The sequence below is a fragment of the Phyllobates terribilis genome, unplaced genomic scaffold, assembly GCF_046119375.1.
Source record: "Phyllobates terribilis strain yellow unplaced genomic scaffold, ASM4611937v1 Scaffold_2__4_contigs__length_985480577, whole genome shotgun sequence".
In the NCBI taxonomy this organism is placed as follows: Eukaryota; Metazoa; Chordata; class Amphibia; order Anura; family Dendrobatidae; genus Phyllobates; species Phyllobates terribilis.
The window spans coordinates 78,558,084-78,583,259 of NW_027362762.1; the positions used below are offsets into that span (position 1 = coordinate 78,558,084).

The 25,176-nt window shown below is 48.5% G+C and overlaps 1 protein-coding gene across 2 annotated transcripts in view; it reads right to left on the bottom strand.

Moving 5' to 3' along the window:
- Positions 1-25,176, bottom strand: part of CNTN5 (contactin 5) — a 2,189,536-nt gene that overhangs the window by 814,874 nt on the left and 1,349,486 nt on the right. For both annotated transcript variants that reach the window (XM_073662155.1, XM_073662156.1), the window contains 2 exons: positions 9,289-9,412; positions 8,162-8,337 (listed from right to left, as the gene is read on the bottom strand). In XM_073662155.1, the coding sequence (XP_073518256.1) occupies positions 8,162-8,337; positions 9,289-9,412 (300 nt within the window). The remainder of the gene's footprint in view (positions 1-8,161; positions 8,338-9,288; positions 9,413-25,176) is intronic.

Below are 25,176 nucleotides of genomic sequence, written 5' to 3' on the forward strand. Positions count from 1 at the left end.
TATCATGAGACCATCCCAGAAGAAGTTATTGGGTTCCTTAGAATTTGGGCTTCTGATCGAAGTTAGACCTGAGGGTGGAGACTGAGTCAGCTGACCTCACCAGCAGTGGGCGGGACAGGGCAGGTAAGATAGCAGGACAGACAAGAGACAAGTCAGTCTTGACCCAAGAGTGGTGTGCTGAACATCTGAGCACCAGCTGAGGCCACCAAGGGGAGGAGCAGTTTGACCATGCGGTGGTAGGCCTCAGCCTGTAACAAAGAACCGTGCCTGCGATCGCAGAATCCTCTCCCTGCGTCACAAGAAAATCAAGAAACCGGTAACTGATATGCTGTGGTGATTCTGTGTGTTGTATTCCATTGTTGTATAGTTTAGCCTGACCTTATACCTGTGTATATTTAGTTGTATATCGTGTATCTAGTGTATTATTATAATCAATTACCTCAAGTAATTGTGGGCCTGCCTTTTATTCTGCATAACGAACGCACGTCCGTGTGAGCTCGGCTCAAGCCAAAACGCTACCCAGGGTTGGTTCCTGACCCGATATAGGCCCATTCACGGACTGGGCGTATATCTAAAATAGGGACTGGTGGCAGCATACCAACTGGGGATTGGGGAAGGCTGGTAGTGACGGTCGGAGGTTCAGATATATATATTCCTGGCGCGGCCAAGGAAGATATATATACCGCCCTCACTACAGAGGGCCCCGATACCCAGTAGGTTACAGGACAGTCTCCCTGGCGACCGCTTATCCTAGGTGCAGTTCCTTGACTGACCTGAGGCTAAGAGGGCGCTAGCGAGTTGTGCTGTGTAGTGACGTTACGGTTTAGTGACGTTGAAGGGATAACACACTACCGTGTTCCCTGCGCTGGTTGCAGCTACCTGGCACTACTTTCTCTAGGTGCAGTACCTTGACTGACCTGAGAGGTAAGGGGGCGCCAGAGAGCTGCACCCACCGGCCGGCTTTCATCACATTGGTGGCAGAGCGGTGGGATTGCAGAATAATAGTGTTGTGGGACCCCTACTCCCAGGCACTAAAGGCTGCCAGTGGTAACTTCCACTGCTGGAGTCTTAAGGTCAGCCCAACGTTAGACGGTCAGGCTAAAAGTATAACAAGGTGTGTGCAAACTCAGGGTTGCAGCGGTGTCGGTTACCAAGATGGCAGACGGCACCAGGAGCAAGACCCTGCAAGAGGCTAATGCTACGGTCCGTGTGGCAGGAGGGGAGGACATTGTTACTCATGGCGAGGAGGAGTCCAGCCCGGGCACCTCAGGGAGCCAGTCCCCAGTATACGGTCCCGCAGTGGGCTGCCCACCACCTACCCAGCCCAGCCTGTCCAGATCACAAGCCCTTTTACAAGCGGCTATGGCAAGTCTCCAGTCTCATGGCGATGCCGTCTACAAAACCCTCCTGGCAGCATCAGAGAAGGCAGCGGAGGAGGAGCGTGCAGAGCGGGCTGCGGAGCGGGCTGCGGAGCGGGCTGCGGAGCGTGAAGCTGCAGAGCGCCGGGAGGCTGCGGAGCGTGAAGCTGCAGAGCGCCGGGAGGTTGCGGAGCGTGCAGAGCGAGCTGCGGAGCGCCAGCACCAACTGGACCTGGCCCAGCGGGGGCTTCCGCTAGAGCAACCAACCCATCAGGAGACCAAGTCGTCCAAAGTCCGAGCTGAGGACTTCCCTCTACTGGAGAAGGATGGGGACCTGGACTCCTTTCTGGTGGCATTTGAACGGACCTGTCTTCAGCACCATCTGGCCCGGGATCAGTGGGCCAGATACCTGACCCCCCGTTTGAGGGGTAAGTCCCTGGATGCCTTGGGGGACTTACCTGCCGGGGAGGTACAGAACTACGACTGCATCAAGCGGGCCCTGATCCGGCAGTACAACCTCACTCCCGAGTCGTACCGCCAGAAGTTCCGGAGCCTGCTGCGTGGCCCCAAGGACACCTGGACCGATCATATGCGGGCGCTGTTGAGAGCCGCAGAGCACTGGACCTCGGGTCTAGCGCTTACTACCCGCCAGGAGGTCCAGGAACTGTTCGTCACGGAGCAGTTCTTGTGGAACTGCCCAGAGGACCTCCGACAGTTCCTCCGTGACCGAAAACCAACAGGGGCTTCTGCTACAGCCGCCCTGGCAGACGAGTATGCCAATAACAGGGCGCCTGAGCTGAAGAAGTCTGCCAGCAGCACCTGGAGAGGGGGTAAGCCCAGTCATGCCCCTGTTTCCCCGGCCCCTAGAACACAAGGGGTGTATCCCCCTGTTGCCCTCTCCAGGCAAGGACCAGACGTAAGACGTTGTCATCTATGCAACAAACCAGGACACTTTAGGGCTGAGTGTCCCCAGCGCCAAAAGACCCCATCCCAGTCCCAGAGAGCGCCCAATGTTTTGTGTGTGGGAGGGGGTGGTGGTAGGTCCCTGGACAACATCCAACCCGTCACCATAGGCCGTTCTGCGGTCATGGGACTGCGGGACACGGGCGCTGAACGAACACTGGTACGGCCTGAGGTGGTGTCCCCCCAGGACTTGGTACCAGGAAAGACTCTTTCCGTCTCCGGGGTTGGAGGCGTGGAGCCGGCACTTCCCGTTGCCATGGTGTATTTGGACTGGGGTGCCGGGAGGGGGATGCGGGAGGTGGGAGTAACGCGAAATATTCCCGCAAATGTTTTATTAGGGACCGACTTGGGGCGTCTAGTATCGCAGTATGTACCCTCTGAACCCCCAAGTTCGGCCCCCCAAGAGTGTATTGATTTGTCTGCTGCTAATGCCAACCATGTTGTATGTAGTGTGCGTCCTGCTGAGGAGGAGGGAGTGAAACCTGAGGGTAACACCTGCACAGACACAACACAAACAGGGTTAGTGAAAGCAGGTGGGGAGTGTGGGGATGCCCGCAGAGGTGCTCAGCCGGCGTGCCGTGACCTCTTGTCCTCCGGTGAGGGAGGGGGCGGGCAGGATTCTGTAGAGGGAAGCTCAGGGATGGAGAGGGGGGCAGCTACCGGCAGTGTAGGGCTCCCAGGGGTATCCAGGCTGCTGAGTATAGGCCCACTGCAGGGGGAGGAACAGGCCATGGGGGGTGGGGGTGTCCCAAGAGAGGAGCCGCCAGGTAAGACCCCAGGGCAGGAGTTCCCCACATCCGAGATGTCCAAAGGCCTAGGAAGCCTGCCTGATCGGGCGGCTTGGTCAGAAACAGAGGGGAAGCGGGCACTACCCACGGTCACAGCGGTCATAGCCGCTGTCACCAGGAGTGGGAGCGCCGGAGCCCAAGGAGCCTTGCAGAGGTCCGACGGCTTCCCCACTTCTGACCAAGTGTCTGCCGGGTCAGACAGCGGCCAGGTGACATGCCCGGAGGGGCTGACAGAGGATGTGGCAGTTTCGTCGATTCTGGCCACATCAAGTCAGGAATTTCAGGCTGCGTTGGAAGCAGACGACAGCCTGAAAGCTCTCAAGGAACAGGCGGCACAGCCTCCCATGGAGTCAGACTGCGAGCGTGTGGTCTGGGACCAGGGACGGCTGTACCGGGTAACGGTCCAGCAGGGTTCACCGGAGGCGTGGCCCAGGGACCGACAGTTAGTGGTACCCTATCCGTTCAGGGCGGAATTGTTGCGGATCGCACACGAGATTCCGATGGCCGGACACCTAGGGATCGCTAAAACCAAGGCCAGGATAGCTCAGCATTTCTACTGGCCTGGGATGGGAGCCGCGGTGGGTGCCTACTGCCGTTCGTGTGACACCTGTCAGAGGGTGGGGAAGGCGGGGCCGCGCCCCAAAGCCCCACTGGTAACTCTGCCAATCATCGAAGAGCCTTTCTCGAGGGTCGCTGTGGATCTTATTGGACCTCTGTCCACTCCCAGCCACTCCGGGAAATGCTTCATACTCACGGTAGTGGACTATGCCACCCGGTACCCGGAAGCGGTAGCTTTGTCGTCCATTCGGGCCGACAAGGTGGCTACCGCCTTACTGGAGATCTTCTCCAGAGTGGGTTTCCCCCAAGAAATGCTCACCGACCGAGGGACCCAGTTCATGTCGCGGCTGATGGAGTCCCTCTGTAAGCAAATGCAGGTGCAACATCTGGTGGCCAGCCCGTATCACCCACAGACTAATGGCCTGTGTGAGCGGTTCAATGGCACCTTAAAGCAGATGCTTAAGATGTTGGTCGACTCCCACGGGAGAGACTGGGAGCGTTACCTCCCACACCTCCTATTTGCTTACCGGGAGGTTCCGCAGGCCTCAACGGGGTTCTCCCCCTTTGAGCTCCTGTACGGGCGACGGGTACGGGGCCCCCTGGCTCTGGTGAAGGAAGCATGGGAAGGGGATTTGGCCACCCCCGAGGTGTCGGTCATCGAGTATGTCGTGCGCCACCGGGACAGGATGATGGCCTTGGCAAAGCTGGTGCAGGACAATATGGCCCAGGCCCAGGCCGACCAGAAGCGGTGGTACGACCAGAATGCTTGTGAGAGGACCTACCAGGTGGGTCAAAAGGTGTGGGTACTGGTCCCCGTACCACAGAACAAGCTTCAGGCAGCCTGGGAAGGTCCCTACTTCGTGCACCAGAAACTCAATGCCGTCACCTATCTGGTCACCCTGGATCACGCCCGTGGAAGGAGGAAGGCCTTCCACGTGAACATGATGAAGGCTCATCATGAGCGGGAAGCGACTGCCCACCCAGTGTGCAACCTTCCCGAGGAAGGAGAGGTAGAAACCCTCCTGGATCTGCTCACCCAAGCCAAGGCGGGTGGGTCCATCGAGGATGTGGGGGTTGGCCACCAGCTCACGGAGGACCAACGGTCCCAGCTGGGGACCACCCTGCACCCCTTCCGGGGGCTGTTCAGCAGCCTGCCCGGAAGGACTGAGATGGCTGTCCACGACGTGGACACTGGCGATCACCCGCCGATCCGGCGTTCAGCATATCGGGTCTCTTTCGAGGTGCAGGGAAACATGCGCCAAGAGATAGACGAGATGCTGAAGCTGGGGGTGATCCAGGCATCCAGCAGCGCGTGGGCCTCGCCTGTAGTCCTCGTACCAAAGAAGGACCGAACTACACGGTTCTGCGTGGACTACCGGGGGCTCAACGCTGTAACGGCCACCGATGCGTTCCCCATACCACGCATCGATGACCTGCTCGATCGGATGGCCGGGGCTAAGTACCTGACCATCATGGATCTGAGCCGGGGGTACTGGCAGATTCCTCTGACCCCCGCGGCAAGGGAACGCTCTGCCTTTATCACCCCTTTTGGACTGTACGAGTCCACAGTGATGCCATTCGGCATGAAGAATGCCCCTGCCACTTTTCAGCGGATGGTCAATACGCTGCTTGAGGGACTTGAAGGGTACGCGGCTGCGTACTTGGACGATATTGCAGTCTTCAGTCCCACTTGGGAGGATCACCTAGAGCACCTGCGGCAGGTGCTCGGTCGGATCCACCGGGCAGGCTTGACCATCAAGCCGGAAAAGTGCCAGCTGGGCATGAGTGAGGTCCTCTACCTGGGTCACCGGGTAGGCGGGGGGGTTCTGAAGCCAGAACCTGGGAAAGTGGATGCCATCGCATCCTGGCCCACTCCTAGGACCAAAAAGCAGGTGATGTCCTTCTTGGGGACCGCCGGGTACTATAGGAGGTTCGTCCCACACTATAGCACCCTGGCCAAGCCCCTGACGGACCTCACCAAGAAGAAGCTGCCCGTCGCAGTCGACTGGACAGTCGCCTGCGAGACAGCTTTCGGGGCACTCAAGGCCGCCCTAAGTAGCTCCCCTGTACTGCAAGCTGCCGACTTCGACCGGCCGTTTGTGGTACAGACCGACGCCAGTGACTTTGGCCTCGGTGCTGTGCTAAGTCAGGTCAACACGACAGGCCAGGAACATCCTGTCTTGTACCTGAGCAGGAAGCTACTGCCCCGGGAGGTGGCTTACTCCACGGTGGAAAAAGAATGCCTGGCAATTGTATGGGCCCTGCAGCGTCTGCAGCCCTACTTGTACGGGAGCCATTTCACCGTGGAGACGGACCACAACCCCCTCAGCTGGTTACACACGGTCTCTGGGTCGAATGGCAGGTTGCTACGCTGGAGCCTCGCTCTCCAGCAGTACCACTTCTCCATTCGCCACAGAAGAGGCCGTGACCACGGTAACGCTGACGGGTTATCCCGGCAAGGGGAGGGTGCAGAAGGACGCACGGGGGAACACAGGAATGTGCTACCCCCTCGCGCCCTCGTATAGGGGGAGGTGTGATGAACCTGTAGCCGCCATCTTGGTAATGATAAATCATATCCAGGGATGGCCACACTTCAGCAGCCCCCACCCTTGGGACCTTCTGTTAAAACGTCAACTAGATAGTTTCCCCCCATCCAGGCTCCTGTAAGATAAGAAGCCTACTTAACACTTGAATGCTAGGAGCTTCAAAGACTTCGAGAGGAAACACAGCCAGCAGGGGGGGGTGCTTCGTCTATCTGTACCTGACCATTTGTCCCATAGGACTAGTTTCTTTGTCTGTCACAAGCATGGAGGCATAAGATATAGAAACATGAAAAGTACACGCATGTTGCGTGGGATGGGCCAATAAAAAAATATCACGGCGTCCCGGAGCCATTGCGCACACAAGCCTCCGCGGTAGACGTTTGTACGTGCTCTGGAAGCCAAGATATAGCGCTGAGCCATTCCTGAGGACCGTATGGTATCATAATTGATATCAAAAGGTCGGTTACGGCGGCCCGAATCCATGGGAACCCCTGGGGGTATCATGAGACCATCCCAGAAGAAGTTATTGGGTTCCTTAGAATTTGGGCTTCTGATCGAAGTTAGACCTGAGGGTGGAGACTGAGTCAGCTGACCTCACCAGCAGTGGGCGGGACAGGGCAGGTAAGATAGCAGGACAGACAAGAGACAAGTCAGTCTTGACCCAAGAGTGGTGTGCTGAACATCTGAGCACCAGCTGAGGCCACCAAGGGGAGGAGCAGTTTGACCATGCGGTGGTAGGCCTCAGCCTGTAACAAAGAACCGTGCCTGCGATCGCAGAATCCTCTCCCTGCGTCACAAGAAAATCAAGAAACCGGTAACTGATATGCTGTGGTGATTCTGTGTGTTGTATTCCATTGTTGTATAGTTTAGCCTGACCTTATACCTGTGTATATTTAGTTGTATATCGTGTATCTAGTGTATTATTATAATCAATTACCTCAAGTAATTGTGGGCCTGCCTTTTATTCTGCATAACGAACGCACGTCCGTGTGAGCTCGGCTCAAGCCAAAACGCTACCCAGGGTTGGTTCCTGACCCGATATAGGCCCATTCACGGACTGGGCGTATATCTAAAATAGGGACTGGTGGCAGCATACCAACTGGGGATTGGGGAAGGCTGGTAGTGACGGTCGGAGGTTCAGATATATATATTCCTGGCGCGGCCAAGGAAGATATATATACCGCCCTCACTACAGAGGGCCCCGATACCCAGTAGGTTACAGGACAGTCTCCCTGGCGACCGCTTATCCTAGGTGCAGTTCCTTGACTGACCTGAGGCTAAGAGGGCGCTAGCGAGTTGTGCTGTGTAGTGACGTTACGGTTTAGTGACGTTGAAGGGATAACACACTACCGTGTTCCCTGCGCTGGTTGCAGCTACCTGGCACTACTTTCTCTAGGTGCAGTACCTTGACTGACCTGAGAGGTAAGGGGGCGCCAGAGAGCTGCACCCACCGGCCGGCTTTCATCACAGGCAGTATAGGTACCGTCCCAATTTAGGGTCACCTTGTCGCTGGTGGGACGGCTTGTATACTTTTTTTGATCAAAAATAGTTCACTAAGTACACTATATTTCATATGCAACTTTGCTTTACATTTATATATAATGATGGTAGGGTATGAGATATTTTTTGTCTTTTGTAGGTCTTGCACTGACTTAGTTGCCTCCAATAGGTGTCACTACAGAGCCATCTTTCTTACTATTGCCAGAGAGCTCATTAGCATTAGTTTTGCCAAGGGATCATTGTCTGGTCAATGTCTTTTTATGCCAGTTAGGCGAAACCTCAAGACACTTCAAGTGGCCCCAAACGCTCCATCAAAGGCTCAACATTTTGTTGAACCTAAATTTAGATCTGGAAACATTGATTTATATTTATAAGGAACTTTTGGGAAAACAAAAAAGCAGAAAAAGAATACCAACAAGTGGAAGAGTCGAATCATCAGGGTATTACTCACATGCAAATTGAAGTGTTGACTCTCTACTAAGGATTCTGCCAAGGTTGTTTGCTGCTATGCACTGGTATTGACCAGAATCCTTCATCTCATTTGGACTGCTGATAATTAAATTTCCATCTATTAAAGTGTAGCGATAATCACTTTCCAAGTCTATTTCTGTTCCATTGCGAAGCCATCTTAAAAAAAAAAAAAAAAAAAAACAAAGATGGGGAAAATGAAAAACAAAATAAAAAGCAAGTTAAAAAAACAAAAAACAGGCATAAAATAAATAAATAAAGCATGTTAATAACAATTTGTGAGTGCCAATTTCCATTTCCTAAAGAATAATTTGGAAAGTATAGGAAGTTTTGTACAAAATAAACTGGTGTGAAAAGAGATGTGTAAGAGATGTAAAAAGAATGACTAATATCTTTACACAAACAGCGCCACTCTTGTCCATGGCTGGGTGTGGTATTGCAGCTCAAGCCCCTTTCTAATGCGTACTGTAATACCAGATGTGGCTCCCATTAAATGCAGTGTAGAGGACCTAGGACATGTCTCTTCTGCTGATTATTCTGTTTTAGAAAACATTTTAATTTCTCATAAAATAATAATTTTTTAAACTTTTCATTGTGCCGTTCCTCTGTTAATCCCTCCTGGAAATGTATGAGTAAATCGACAACTCGGCATTACTATTCCCCTGTCTGACAATGACACAATATTTCTTCCAATGTTAATGGCACTGGGACAAACTGCATCCTATTAGCAAATAGGACAGTAACACCTAGCTGTCTACTGTATTCATTCATCAATTTCCAGGAGGATCATCAGAGGAACAAAACAATTCAGAATTGTATGAAAACGTGTTATTTTATGGAGAATTCAGATACTTGCTAAGACATGATAGTAACAGGGTGATGGATCCGGAATATAATAACATGCATGGAGCTTCACTTTTCTACATTTATTTGTGAAGGTAAAATAACAGAGATACATGATGGTGTCAATAGTACATATCGGATATTATGGAGGTGGGTGGTAAATAATGCAAATATGGCAATGGGAATACTATCAGAAGGTGCATGAAGGAAGAAATGAAGAATAAACAAATGAATGACTTCAACAAATGGAACTTTCATCGGATGTACCTATAACCCGGAGCAGGGGCTCCTCTCGCCTCACAATTAAGGGCCACTTTCTTCTCTCCAGAATCCATGGGGAAAATAACATTTTCTGGCTCTTGGATAAATACTGGCCCATAATCCACACTCTCTGAAAAATGAAAATCTGCCGGTTAAAATAAATGAATATTTATTTTAATAAAACATAGATAAAAGTAGTCACAAATAGAGAACCACTAAAAGGGGGATTGTAGAGAATGAGCCGACAGGAAAACACCAAGGTCTACTCCTACTTATTGTCACCATTTTGGGATAATAATCTATCTATCTGTCTATAAAAGTAGAAAAAATTAAAGCACCACTCCAGCTCTTCCCGATGCCACTCCAGTCGCGCAGCATCATCTTGTGACCACAACTTCTCACTGACCGGAAACCAGAGGTAATTTAGGTCATGCGCTCTGAATGTAAGTCTATGAGACCTTCATTCTGGCCTTTTTCTGGATGTCATAGACTTATCTTGATTTGTGATCACCTAGCAAGCACTGGAGCGATCCGACAGATCACAACTTGCAGAAGATGACCGGAGTGGCACTGGGAACACATGAAGATGGCAACTGGTGAGTAGAAAACTAGGGACAGGGAACGTAGATTAGCAGCAACAGTCCAGTGCTGGAAAAATGAAGTCATTTAAGGTCTCATTCACACGTCAGTTTTTTTCACGCAATGGAAAAACAGACCAAGTTTCATTTATGATTTTCATCAGAATTTCATCGGGGTTGGGTACAAGTGTCATCAGTATTTCTCGTATACGAAAAATATGAGAAACGTTTATCCACTTTCTCCTATCTAGCAGTCTGTGAAAAATTTTCACAGACCAATAGACTTGTATTTCTGTTTTCCATCCAGGGAAAATATATATATCTTTGTACCGTGTTAGCCAGTAGGTAGAAAAATATTTTGATTTGAGAGTCCTTAGTGGTTGATACCTTTCAATGGCTAACTGGAAAGGTGGTAACAAGTTGCAAGCTTTCGAGAGTACTCAGGTCTCTTCATCAGGCTGGTATACCACAAAATCTGAACAGTCACATATTTATACACAATAAAACACTGAAATAATGTAATAGATGAGACAGGTGACATAAAGCAGAGCACATCAATAGCTCTACTTTACGTTACCTGTCTCATCTATTACATTATTTCTGTGTCCCATTGTGTATAAATATCTGACTCTTCAGATCTTGTGTTATACTATGCCTGATGAAGAGACCTGAGTAGTCTCGAAAGCTTGCAACTTGTTACCATCTTTCCAATTAGCCATTATAAGGTATCAACCACTGAGGACTCTCAATTCTTAATTGGTTTTCATCCAACACTCGGATCAAAATCACACGTCTCCACGATTTTGCAAGGACCACTCAGTCCGTGGAAAAAAATATCGGACATGTGAACAGTCACACAGACTATCACAGATACGAGTGCTCTCTGTGAAAAACACGAGAAAAACTGACATGTGAATGAGGCTTAAGGGTATAGTGAACATTTTAAAGCAACAGGTGCCTCATTGAATTTAGTATCATTGGTCCGTGGAAATAAAAACGTACATTTTTACCAGTAAAATGTTATTAGCGGCAAATTTTACATTTTCACAGTGAGTAATAAGTGAAATTTAGCAAAGCAATTTGTTACGCAATTACTCCCGAATGCAGTGATACCCCATGTTGTCGAATACTACTGTTTGGGCTCAAAGCAGCCATTGAGGGGGAAGGAGAGCCATTTGACTTTTGGAGCACAGATTTGCTAGAATAGTTTGTGGCTGACATTTGTACAGCCCCAAAGGTGATAGCACAGCAGAAAAACACCAAAAGTGACCCGGTTTTGCAAATTGCACCTCTCTGGGAATTCACCTACAAGTTCAGTGACTGTTACGGTCCCATAGATGTTTTCCAGAAATAAGCACATAGAGGAGTGGAAATCACAATCTGCCATTGTAGTGCCCAATTCATTGTGCCCAGCTTGTGCTCCTGGTGACATGCACCCCGTAACTTGTTAAGTCAGTTCTTCTTCCTGCACCACTGGCACACATGTGGGCACTAATGGCAGATTAGGCACACTGTGTGGCTCAGGAGGAAGGGGGAGCATTTTGATTTGAGAGTATAGATTTAGCTGGATTGTTTTTTAGAAGCTAGAGCCTTTGAGCTTCCAGCAAGGTTGGGTTCAGATGGGCGTATTTCATGGTCCATATATGTACCACAATGCTTGGATTGACTGCCGTTCTCCCAACCTGATCTTACAGCTTTATGTGTGTCTATGAGGTTGTCAGGAGACATGCGGTCAGTCCAGGCAGTGCAGTTGATATACAAACCGTGAAATACGCCAAGCCGAACATGGAAACCCATTATAATTCCACTGACAGATGACGGACATAAGTTGTTGTTTGTGGGATGAGTCAAAGTTTTTATTGATACTGTTTTTGGGCGCTTACATTTTAGCTTTTTATTCCATTATATTACACACTGCAGCAATGGTAGACTTGACCTAAGTTTGTCAAGGCATCTATCAGGACCCCGTGGTGTACTGATGGGATTAAAGAGGGAGCCCCCTCCCTTTATTAACCATTTAGATGTTGCTGTTGCTATTGTTGCAGTTAAAGAGAACCTGTCATCAGGATCAGGCATTTAAACTAAAGGTATATGCATGAAGGTGCTGTGCTGCTGATTTAATAGATACCTTCACTGTAGCCTGGTTAATCGTTAAAGGGAACCTGTCACCAGAAAAAAATGCTATTAATTTGCAGATATGAAGTTAATCTGCTGGGTAATAGTGCTATTAACTTGCCTTAGCTGAATGCTGCTGGGAGAAAATTTTATTCCCCTAGCAACATTCGGCTTCAGTCACGAGGGCAGCACCGACACGGGTTCAGTCACCACTCTGAGAATATAGAGTATATGGCTGTAACCGCACCCACAGCCAAGACTGACACTGGCTCTACATTAGGGCTGGCTGTCAATCAGTGCCAGGTGACTGAACACGCACCAACGCTGCCCCTATGACTGAGACCGGGACGAGGTGCTGAGAAAAAAGTACATTTTCTCTCCGCAGCATTCGGCTAAGTGCCGGTGCTGGGCAGGATAATAATGGAATTAACCTGCAAGTTAACCCCATATGTGCAGGGAAATAGCATTTTTTTCTGGTGACAGGTTCCCATTAAACACCATTAGAAGTTTGGGTGCAATAAGCTGTTTGTGCGTCGGGGCGGGCCTGTGTGGTGTGATTGTGGTAGGGTCTTCATCTCTGCCATGGCCCCTCAGCTGCTTCTGATGTAAGTATCTTCATACTGTTTAAAGTTCTGCAACTACGCCAACCTAGACGCGGGCAGCGCTTGCGCAGATCAATCTGGTTGCAGGCTTCAGTAAAATGACACTCATTAACCTCCCGGCAGGCTTCAGGAAAAAGTTTCCGGTGTCGCCGCATGCACAGATTGAGATCTTTACTGGTGCCATTTTCCTGAAGCCTGCCAAAAGGTTAATGTGCACATGCGCCGACACAGGTGCCATTTTATTGAAACCTGCAATCAGATCGATTTTAACAAGCGCCGCCCGCGGCTAGGATGGCTCTGGCGTAGAATTTTAAAAAGTGTGAAGATACTTACACCATTAGCCGCTGAGGGTCCGTGGCAGAGATGAAGACCCTACCTCAGGCCCACCCCAGAGGCCCGCCCTGATGCACAAACAGCTTACTGCACCAAAATTTCTAATGGTTATATGGCTAAATTTTTGCAGCGGAGCACTTAGCACACCACATGATCTGCCCCTCTTTTTCTTCTTGGAACGTTTGGAGGTATGTATGAGTGAGATTTTGCATTAAGAAGGTAAGATGGACACTGCACATTTACCATATCGAGGTCTCTTCATAGGATTTTTTTTGCATACAACATTGTTCATAATTATTGCTGAGCGGACCTGAACTTTAAAGTTTGGCATTTGTACCGAACAGTTACTGTCCAGTGCTAAACACCAAACACAGACTTTCCCTGGAAATCTATTGCAATATTCGGAGTTTTGGGGGAAGAGAGAGAGAGAAAAATTTTCTGGTTCAAAAGTCCGGGTCCCATTGTTTTCAATGGGGTTCAGGTTCTGGTTCAAGTTCGGGTACAGTTCTGATACCCAAGCTGAACTTTGGAATAAAGTCTCAATCGGGTACCAGAGCCCGAACTTCCACCGGTCCGCTCATCCCTAATCATAATAACTAAAAAAAGAAGTAGCGTCCACACAGAAAATATGAGGACTTATTTTTGATTTCTAGTTTTAAATGACAGACTTCACTTTACCATTAAAATGGACTGAAAAAAATCTGAGTAGGGTGAAATGGTGAAACAACCGCAATTCCATCATGATATTTTGGGTTCATTGTATGGTAAAAACAATTCTCCAAGTCATCGCGATTAAGGCACTACCAAACTTGTATAGAATTTATTTTTAAGTGGTGACGTTTTTTTTTTAACTTTGCTAAACTTTATAAAATAAAAAAAATGTCTTGGTGTCACTATTTCTAAGCCTCGTAAGTTTTTTATTTTTTTTTGCATGGGCATAGCTGGGTGAGGGTTTGCTATTTTGCGTAGCAATGCAAAGTTGTAGCCATTTTGGGGTACATTCAATGATTTCATTGAGCTAAAACAGAAAAAGTTTTTCAAGCAGACACTACTTTAGGCTATGTGCACACTGTGCCACCAAAGCGCCCCATAAAATAAACATATAATATGAGATATTTTAATATACTGTATATAAATTATAGAAAATCACCAGCAAAGCTGCTTCTGGAAAAAGAACACAGGCATTTTCCTGAAGACTAGTAAAGTTTGACAGTTCTGTTGTCAGAAAAAAAAACTTTTGGATAAAAATTGAGTATGAACATAACATTTGAGGCAAGTTCTGACTGTATGTGAACACTGAGACTTTTTGCTGAGGTTTTGGAGCAGAAACTGCCTATCTGAACATGGCATCTTTTCCAGGCAGCTTCCACGGTGGAAGGAAGGGGTTAAATAACAGAATTCCCAATGTCCAACAAGCAAAGTGGATGTGATCATGAAAACTGTGCCCCGCAGATGAACTGTTCGGTTTTTGGTGTTTTTTTTTTCTCTCTTGTCTTCTAAGTGGAGTCTTAAAAGAAAATGCAGGTAAAAAACTGCAGATTCTTTAAGTGCAGAATCAAAGATTTTCTGTACTATAAAAAAACACTTAAAAATGCAGCTTCCCATCTGCACCAAAAATGCGTCAAATAAGGGGGAAAAGGCCGAAAAATGCAGCAAAAATGAAATAATCAGAAAAAATTGATATTTTTTAGTTTGCAGAAAGCAATAAAACACAGTGTGAACACGGTCTTACAGACACAATAAAGCCAGATGTCATATAGTGAAGCAATATGAAGATAAGAAACTTCTGGTGTCTCCGACTGTGAATGAATGAATCCACAGGTCCCAACTAGAGATGAGCAAGACGCTCTGATGACGTCGTGCCAGCACTGACTAATCAAAAGTTGTGTCGTGGACGCCAGAAGGTAAGAGATTTGCGGCCTTCCTTCCAGCCACCAGGTACCAATAACCTGAAACCTGGGCAAGAATTCCATGGATTGATCAACTCATCTAGTCCCAACTGTCCCGGATACAGGGGAACAGTCCCAGATTTGGGTCTACATCCTGAAGTTTCGGGCACCTGCTGAATGTCCCTCACTACCACCACCCCGCTAACATCTCCTCCTTCCAGGGTAGATAGAAACGGTAAATGGGTGTGGCTTGGGGTGTGGTCAATATTTACGGTGTCGCGCTAAGAGCGCCCCATGGTTTGTCCCTCTTTCTGTTCTTCAAAAGTTGTGAGGTATGCATCAACATAACACACTACAGTTACCATAACATCTTCAGGGGGTGCAGATCATTATTCCACTCTCTAACAGTTATGAACCCTGATATGTTATGATGGTCAACAAAGTCTATGTTCAAAAAACTCCTAAAGTGTCATTTATTTCTTCCTTTTACTTGGATAACACCGTTTTTTCCTATTTCAATTTAGTCCTACAGGCTTTAGTTCACCTCGGCACACTGTGATTTCACCCGTGCCGCCCGCATACATCACTGCATCTCTATAATTACATGACTGAACCGAACTCTAAAATGAAACAATATAATATGCAATGCAGCAAAACTGTCACCGAGAGATTAAAAAGAGATTTCTTGCCACGACGCTGGTCCGCTCTGTTCTAAAATAGATATTTATAGCTGTTTACAACACAGAATTATAAAGCACTTAGGATCCCGCTATGGAGACGGGTGCTGCATTTGTCAAAAATCACGAGGCCGCTTTCACTATGGAGACAAATAGATGGGACAATTGTGTTCTGCATTCAAAATCTCTCACTCACTGTGTTGTATGCGCCACAATGGGATCAGCTCCAAATGTGCAAAAACAAAAAGCCTTACGTAGAAAGTGGCTCGCATTCTCTAATGCACTTGATAAACAAACTAGAAAATATTCAAAAATGTTAGTAAATTAAAGTATAGGTTTATGATGAAGAGAAGTGAAAGTAGCACTCATCGGTTCTTCAAAGTTCATATTTAAGGCATAAAAAACTTTTTGCAGGGAGGGATAGAGCAAAATAGACGGAGGGCGGCCTTTTCGCGCAGTATGCGCTTTAACGGGTCCTGGAGTGTTAAAGCGCACACTGCGCGAAAAGGCCGTCGTCCATCTATTTTACTCTATCCCTCCCTCCCTGCAAAAAGTTTTTTATGCCTTAAATAAAAACTTTAAACTTTGAAGAAGGGGTGAGTGCTATTTCTACTCCTCTTCATCAGATTTTATGAACTTTTTCACAAGTAAGTATCCAGGGGTTCTCATGGCAATATTTTTGCTCTTGAACAATATAGTCTATTAAGGACATGCAGGTTGTTTAGTGCAGGTTTTTTCCTTTTTGTTCACACTAAAGTATAGGTTTACAGAGATTATTTGATATTGGGATTTATTTTTACTCTTTTCATTTATTCATGTGCAAAATTTTTGCAACTTTTAGCCCGGATAAGTTTGCCAACTTTTTAAAAAAAAAAAAGTTGAAAGAACTTAGTTAAGAGAGGACATGTACCACAAATTCATTATAATTTACACCAAAAAGGTAGCACACATTATGACAGAAAAGAACTTTATTGGATTACATTTCTTGCAATTGTAAAAGGGGGCAGGGTGGTAGTCATTGGCGAGTGGCATATCAGTTTCAGTGTTTGGATCTTCACCCTGGCCCGCTACAGACAATCAGGACTCTGAGAATCCCTGGGTGGATGTGTGATGTAATGATTCTGTGGGGGGAGCCTCCATACTCACTTCTGACCCCGGGGTGTCGATTCTTTCAGCCTTCAGAAGGAGGAGACAGGACAGTTTGATAAAAACCAAGTCCATTTTACTTGTCAAACAATCAGCATACAAAGGATAGCAGGAATTATGTGGCTCCCCTGTTGCGCATTCGTCCCACAGATCCTAGAGGGGTGCATGGACGGATTCCTCCACAAGAGGCCCTCACAGCATACACACACCTCCACCTTCCACCTCAGACCACCAGAGGGAGCCCGGATAGGGATATAAATAGGGAAGGTGGAGTTAGGCAGGCAGTTCCTCTGGAGAGTTCAGCAAGTACAGGTCTGAGTACAGAGTCGAGCTCGGTCTAGAGAACAGAGTCCCTGCTCAGAGCCAGAGAGGGACAGAGTTCTCAGTTCAGTTCCTCTAGTGAAAAAGCCTAGAGTGAAGCTCAGGTTAGTGAGCCTACAGCGTGCCGACACCATAAGAGCAGTGAAGAGTAGCGAGGCCTACTGCCAGTGTGAAGCATAGTGAGGGCCCCGAGCGGCCGAAGGCGAATGGAGTAGCGAGCTACATAGGGGGCAGAGGAGCTTAGCCAGCTCAACCCAAGACCGTATACCGGACACCGGGTCCGCATCTGCAAGGATCTCTAGGACCAGCAGAGACCACCGGAACCACTGGAGAACTATATGTCCCAGGAACACCAAAAGCTGACTGATAAACCAGGGTCAGGAGTCACTGAGGCCCGAAATTCTAGGGAGTGTGAACTCCAACAGAAGGCCCTACCACCAGGTCAGCCGATGCAAGACAGAGACCAAGTTAGGCCTAGCTCCAGGCAGGTCATAAACTTACTAGGAAAAGGCAAGAAACAGGAGGCCCCACACCCGCTCACTGGGGAGAGTCCTGAAATGCACCCTTCACCCTACAGTGCCCTGGACCGTGCCTGAAACACCACCAGTAAAGTTACTGAAGTGAACTTTCGTGTATGTGCCTATTCTTCCTCTGACCCGGCTGGGTCCCCTCTGTCCTGCATCCCTTTCCTATGCTGCCCTGAGGCCCCGCTCCACCTGTGGGGAGCCGCACCATCTAGCTGCCTGATCACCGGCCTCAGAGGACTGCAGCAGGGCTGGTGATCCTCACCAGACACCACGGGTGGCGTCACGAACTTTCCCCTTTCCCATACACCTTTTTCCCACCATTCCTTCTTCCTTTTAATGAGTGACCCCAGGGTACGGCCGCGGGAGCCGGCCACCGCGGCATCCCCTAAAACTAACTGCAAGGCCTGGGTGCCGAGTCCCCATCCCTTGGGCTCATCAATTACACTTATTCACTTCTGCACCAAGCAGAGGCACGTTCTTGTCGGTTACTGGCAATGGCACAATACTTATGGCAAACGTTACAATTCACAGTTCAGGCAGAGGACCTCCATATTACTAATGCAGCGCCACCCGGGACGATGTGTTTTGCCGTGGAACTGCACTCAGACCAATCTTTCCTCGGGAACAGAACTATGGGAGCTTCTCCCACTATCTTCTTTCTATTCGTGCCCAGACCTCAATATCTCCGTCCATCTGACTGAAGCTCTTGGGCCTATCCAGCACTATGGCCGATCCCACCACCTCTCTTAGAAAGGTTCCTCAAACGTCTCTTCCTCACTTTAGGTCCCCCAACTTGCCTGTGTCCGGAAGAACACTGTCGCACTGTAGTTTTGCTGAGAACACTTGCTTCCTTTTACACCGGCTCCCACACCCACCCTTCTGTATACTTGTTCCTGTGTCGTCCTGACACATCTCCATTCTTCACTGTCCCTGAACAACTACTGAACTCAGATGGCCGAAACTAACCTCCCAGAGATCGATGAGTTCCCTATTGTCACCGAGGGCGGCCCATCCTAGGTTAACCCACTATGTGCCCCCAACTACCATGAGGGTGAGATAATACAAGTATAAACCTCTGCTGCCATCTAATGTCCATACCTGAAAACAACAGTTTTTTTCAGATGACTAAAACATACATAAGATTATTAAAACAGTAAAGTTCTATAGGGTAGTGGAGTAGACAATCTCCCCACATCCTGGTACTCCTCATCCCCCAATCCTGGTATGCATGGTACCCCTCATCCCCCAATCCTGGTATGCATGGTCCCCTCACCCTCCAATCCTGGTATGCATGGTCCCCTCACCCCTCAATCTTGGTATGTATGGTCTCCTCATCCCCCAATCCTGGCATGTATGGTACCCCTCATCCCCCGATCCTGGTATGTATGATACACGTCATCCCTCAATCCTGGTATGTATGGTACCCCTCATCCCCCAATCCTGGTATGTATGGTCCCCTCACCCCCCTATCCTGGTATGTATGGTACCCCTCATCCCCCGTTCCTGGTATGTATGGTACCCCTCATCCCCCAATCCTGGTATGCATGGTACCCCTCACCCCCCAATCCTGGTATGTATGGTACCCCTCATCCCCCAATTCTGGTATGTGTGGACCCCTCATCCCTCAATCCTGGTATGTGTGGCCCCCTCATCCCCCAATCCTGGTATGTACGGCACCCCTCATCCCTTTCACACTGCACACATAAAAAAAAAAAAAAACACTTATACTCACACATCTTCCCTGTGCTCCAGCGCTGTGGTGTCCTGTTCTGCCGGAGGCCAGGGGAGGAGTGTGGTGCCGGAGTACGCGCGTGGCCATACTGTGATGTCCGGCGCCATTTTGCTGAAGACACACTGCAAAGGTGTCTTCAGTAAAATGGCGCCAGATAGCGGTATGCGCATGCGCTGACTCCGACGCCCTAACTCCTGCCCTGGTCTCCGGCGAGAAGAGAGGCGCTGCAGCAACACTCCTCCCAGTCAGGTAAGTATGTAAGTATGGCGCCAGAGATTGCGGTATGCTTTCAGTGTCTACGCATACCGCTATCTCCGGCACCATACACTCCTCTTACCTGTAACGGCTTCATGCGTTCTTCTGTCTGGAGCCAGACTGCACGTCACGCATGCGCAGTCTATAGAGGCTTCAGACAGAGGGACGCTTGCATCGTTATATTACAAATATATATATATATATACATATATATACTTATATATGTATATATATATATATATATAATTTTTTTTTTGCATTATTAGCACATGATTTATCTCATATATGTTCTGAAGTCTCCTGTTTGAACAATCACCATCCACAATGGAAATAATTCCCCCTTTACTTCTTATCTTTTTCCTATTTGGCCCTCATTGGTTGTACTGTACCTTGAACTGAATTTCAAGCTACAGCTCACTGGCTCACATTGGACTTATTGAGAAGAACCCTGTAGTTTTGGATGATTATTATTATTATTTCTTGACGCATATGTAACTTACCCTTTATTAGCCTTAGATGTATCGGGGATCTTTTTCAACTATCCTTTTGCTTTTCATGAATACCTTGAGTACTTTTTTGTAACAACTGAATATGATTTATACAGAACAATTTGGCTCATTTTCTATATAACTTAATTGATTAGCTAGATATAACAACCCTTTCTCCAAACATCCTGATCCTCTTCCTTCAGTAATTATGTGCATACTTCACATAACATATTTACTTATATTGATATTGCTTATTCTTTATTTATTCATTTTATTATTATAGTTTCCTGTTTTCGGAGCTCCACCATCCCCACCAGGTTCCCTATCACATATATTGATTTAGGTTATATGAACAGTTTTCTTACTATAAATCCATACCTTACATCATGGGCGTACCCGGGATCACAACTAGGGGGGGGCAAGCCATGGTCACAGATACAGAAGAGAAATATATATATAATACAATGCAAAGATTTCACCTCTTACATTACATGAGTGATATCTATTGTAAATTCCACAATAGCTCAGAAACCGGCGAATCGCCCCACACAGAATACTGGCCCCCATATAAGGCCCCATACGGAATACTGGCCCCCATATAATGCCCCATACAGAATATTGGCCCCCATATAACGCCCCGTACAGGATACTGGCCCCCATATAACGCTCCATACAGAATACTGGCCCCCATATAACGCTCCATATAGAATACTGGCCCCCATATAACGCTCCATACAGGATACTGGCCCCCATATAATGCTCCATACAGAATACTGGCCCCCATATAACGCTCCATACGGAATACTGTCCCCCATATAACGCTCCATACAGGATACTGGCCCCCATATAATGCTCCATACAGAATACTGGCCCCCATAAAATGCTCCATACAGAATACTGGCCCCCATATAACGCTCCATACAGGATACTGGCCCCCATATAATGCTCCATACAGAATACTGGCCCCCATAAAATGCTCCATACAGAATACTGGCCCCCATATAACGCTCCATACAGAATACTGGCCCCCATATAACGCTCCATATAGAATACTGGCCCCCATATAACGCTCCATACAGGATACTGGCCCCCATATAATGCTCCATACAGAATACTGGCCCCCATATAACGCTCCATACGGAATACTGGCCCCCATATAACGCTCCATACAGGATACTGGCCCCCATATAATGCTCCATACAGAATACTGGCCCCCATAAAATGCTCCATACAGAATACTGGCCCCCATATAACGCTCCATACGGAATACTGGCCCCCATATAACACTCCATACAGGATACTGGCCCCCATATAACGCTCCACACAGAATACTGGCCATCATAAAATGCCCCATACAGAATACTGGCCCCCATATAACGCCCCATACAGGATACTGGCCCCCATATAACGCTCCATACAGAATACTGGTCCCCATATAACGCTCCATATACAATACTGGCCCCCATATAACGCTCCATACAGGATACTGGCCCCCATATAATGCTCCATACAGAATACTGGTCCCCATATAATGCTCCATACAGAATACTGGCCCCCATATAAGGCCCCATACGGAATACTGGCCCCCATATAATGCCCCATACAGAATATTGGCCCCCATATAACGCCCCGTACAGGATACTGGCCCCCATATAACGCTCCATACAGAATACTGGCCCCCATATAACGCTCCATATAGAATACTGGCCCCCATATAACGCTCCATACAGGATACTGGCCCCCATATAATGCTCCATACAGAATACTGGCCCCCATATAACGCTCCATACGGAATACTGTCCCCCATATAACGCTCCATACAGGATACTGGCCCCCATATAATGCTCCATACAGAATACTGGCCCCCATAAAATGCTCCATACAGAATACTGGCCCCCATATAACGCTCCATACAGGATACTGGCCCCCATATAATGCTCCATACAGAATACTGGTCCCCATAAAATGCTCCATACAGAATACTGGCCCCCATATAACGCTCCATACAGAATACTGGCCCCCATATAACGCTCCATATAGAATACTGGCCCCCATATAACGCTCCATACAGGATACTGGCCCCCATATAATGCTCCATACAGAATACTGGCCCCCATATAACGCTCCATACGGAATACTGGCCCCCATATAACGCTCCATACAGGATACTGGCCCCCATATAATGCTCCATACAGAATACTGGCCCCCATAAAATGCTCCATACAGAATACTGGCCCCCATATAACGCTCCATACGGAATACTGGCCCCCATATAACACTCCATACAGGATACTGGCCCCCATATAACGCTCCACACAGAATACTGGCCATCATAAAATGCCCCATACAGAATACTGACCCCCATATAACGCCCCATACAGGATACTGGCCCCCATATAACGCTCCATACAGAATACTGGTCCCCATATAACGCTCCATATAGAATACTGGCCCCCATATAACGCTCCATACAGGATACTGGCCCCCATATAATGCTCCATACAGAATACTGGTCCCCATATAACGCTCCATATAGAATACTGGCCCCCATATAACGCTCCATACAGGATACTGGCCCCCATATAATGCTCCATACAGAATACTGGCCCCCATAAAATGCTCCATACAGAATACTGGCCCCCATATAACGCTCCATACAGAATACTAGCCTCCATATAACACTCCATACAGGATACTGGCCCCCATATAACGCTCCATATGCAATACTGGCCCCCATATAATGCTCCATACAGAATACTGGCCCCCATATAACGCTCCATACAGGATACTGGCCCCCATATAACGCTCCATGCAGAATACTGGCCCCCATATAACGCTCCATGCAGGATACTGGCCCTCATATAATGCTCCATACAGAATACTGGCCCCCATATAACGCTCCATGCAGGCTGTTCCCCACACATAATGCTTCATGCAGGCTGTTTCCCCCATATAATGCCCCACGCAGGCTGTTCCCCCCACATAATGCCCCACGCAGGCTGTTCCCCCCACATAATGCCCCATGCTGGCTGTTCCCCCCCATATAATGCCCCATGTAGGATGTCATCCCCCCTTATAATGCCCATTGCAGGATGACACACCTCCCCTTCCTTATAATTCCCCATGCAGGATGTCACACCCCCCCTCCCTTATAATGCCCCATGAAGGATGTCACACACACCCCCTCCCTTATAATGCCCCATGCAGGATGTCACACCCCCCTCCCTTATAATGCCCCATGCAGGATGTCACCCCCCCCTTATAATGCCCCATGCAGGATGTCACAACCCCCTCCCTTATAATGCCCCATGTAGGATGTCACCCCCCCCTTATAATGCCCCATGCAGGATGTCACACCCCCCCTCCCTTATAATGCCCCATGCAGGATGTCACCCCCCCCCTTATAATGCCCCATGCAGGATGTCACCCCCCCTTATAATGCCCCATACAGGATGTCACACACCCCCACCTCACCCCCCTCCCTTATATTGCCACAGGTCTCCATACAATAAAAAAAATAATCAAATACTCACCTCACATCTCACCTGCTGCCGCTGCTCCGGACTCCAGCGTCGCCGGCCTCATCCCGCTCTGTGCTGTGACTGCTCAGGAGAGAGCGCGGTGTAAAGATGTCACCGCGCCCTCTGACCTGAGATGTCACAGTGCAGCAGCCGCGGAGGATGCAGGAGATGCTGCGGAGGCACGGGGAGGGGTAAGTGTTGTGCCGGGGCCCTGAGCAAGCGGGGGGGAGTGGGCGCTGACACGGCTCTCCTCCGCTCACGGGTCCCATAGCGTGCGGGGTTCCTGATGGTGAGGGGCCCCCCTGCCAGCTCAGGGCCCCGGCATTTGCCCGGGTGCGCCGGGTGCTGACGCCGGCCCTGGTGTGCGGCGTGCGTCCCTTCTTCTAGGGGGTGGGCAGCTGCCCCCCCCCCTGCCCCACGGTGGGTACGCCCATGCTTTACATATTTATATGGTTTTTACTTTATTTTATTAATTTTTTTGTCTATACCGCAGTTATCCATTTTCAGTTTTTAACAGTGGTTTCCTGTTGGGTAACTATCGTTTTTATATTTCGCTAGAATTGTTAAAGCTGGGTATTGCGGTAACAAAAATATTTTCAACATGTGGTTATATTCACCTTTACAGATTTCATTTAATATACTGTGTATATGTGTTTCTGCTCCATGTCACCAGTTTTAATGCAATGTTGTTTGTCGGCTCATATAGCTGGAATTTTTTGCCTATTACGTATCCTGCTGTATGCCCGGCCTTTGCACACACGCTGGCACTATTATTCTTTATTTAGACTATTGCCTATTGTGATGAACCTGTAGCCGCCATCTTGGTAATGATAAATCATATCCAGGGATGGCCACACTTCAGCAGCCCCCACCCTTGGGACCTTCTGTTAAAACGTCAACTAGATAGTTTCCCCCCATCCAGGCTCCTGTAAGATAAGAAGCCTACTTAACACTTGAATGCTAGGAGCTTCAAAGACTTCGAGAGGAAACACAGCCAGCAGGGGGGGGTGCTTCGTCTATCTGTACCTGACCATTTGTCCCATAGGACTAGTTTCTTTGTCTGTCACAAGCATGGAGGCATAAGATATAGAAACATGAATAGTACACGCATGTTGCGTGGGATGGGCCAATAAAAAAATATCACGGCGTCCCGGAGCCATTGCGCACACAAGCCTCCGCGGTAGACGTTTGTACGTGCTCTGGAAGCCAAGATATAGCGCGGAGCCATTCCTGAGGACCGTATGGTATCATAATTGATATCAAAGGGTCGGTTACGGCGGCCCGAATCCATGGGAACCCCTGGGGGTATCATGAGACCATCCCAGAAGAAGTTATTGGGTTCCATAGAATTTGGGCTTCTGATCGAAGTTAGACCTGAGGGTGGAGACTGAGCCAGCTGACCTCACCAGCAGTGGGCGGGACGGGGCAGGTAAGATAGCAGGACAGACAAGAGATAAGTCAGTTGTTGACCCAAGAGTGGTGTGCTGAACATCTGAGCACCAGCTGAGGCCACCAAGGGGAGGAGCAGTTTGACCATGCGGTGGTAGGCCTCAGCCTGTAACAAAGAACCGTGCCTGCGACCGCAGAATCCTCTCCCTGCGTCACAAGAAAATCAAGAAACCGGTAACTGATATGCTGTGGTGATTCTGTGTGTTGTATTCCATTGTTGTATAGTTTAGCCTGACCTTATACCTGTGTATATTTAGTTGT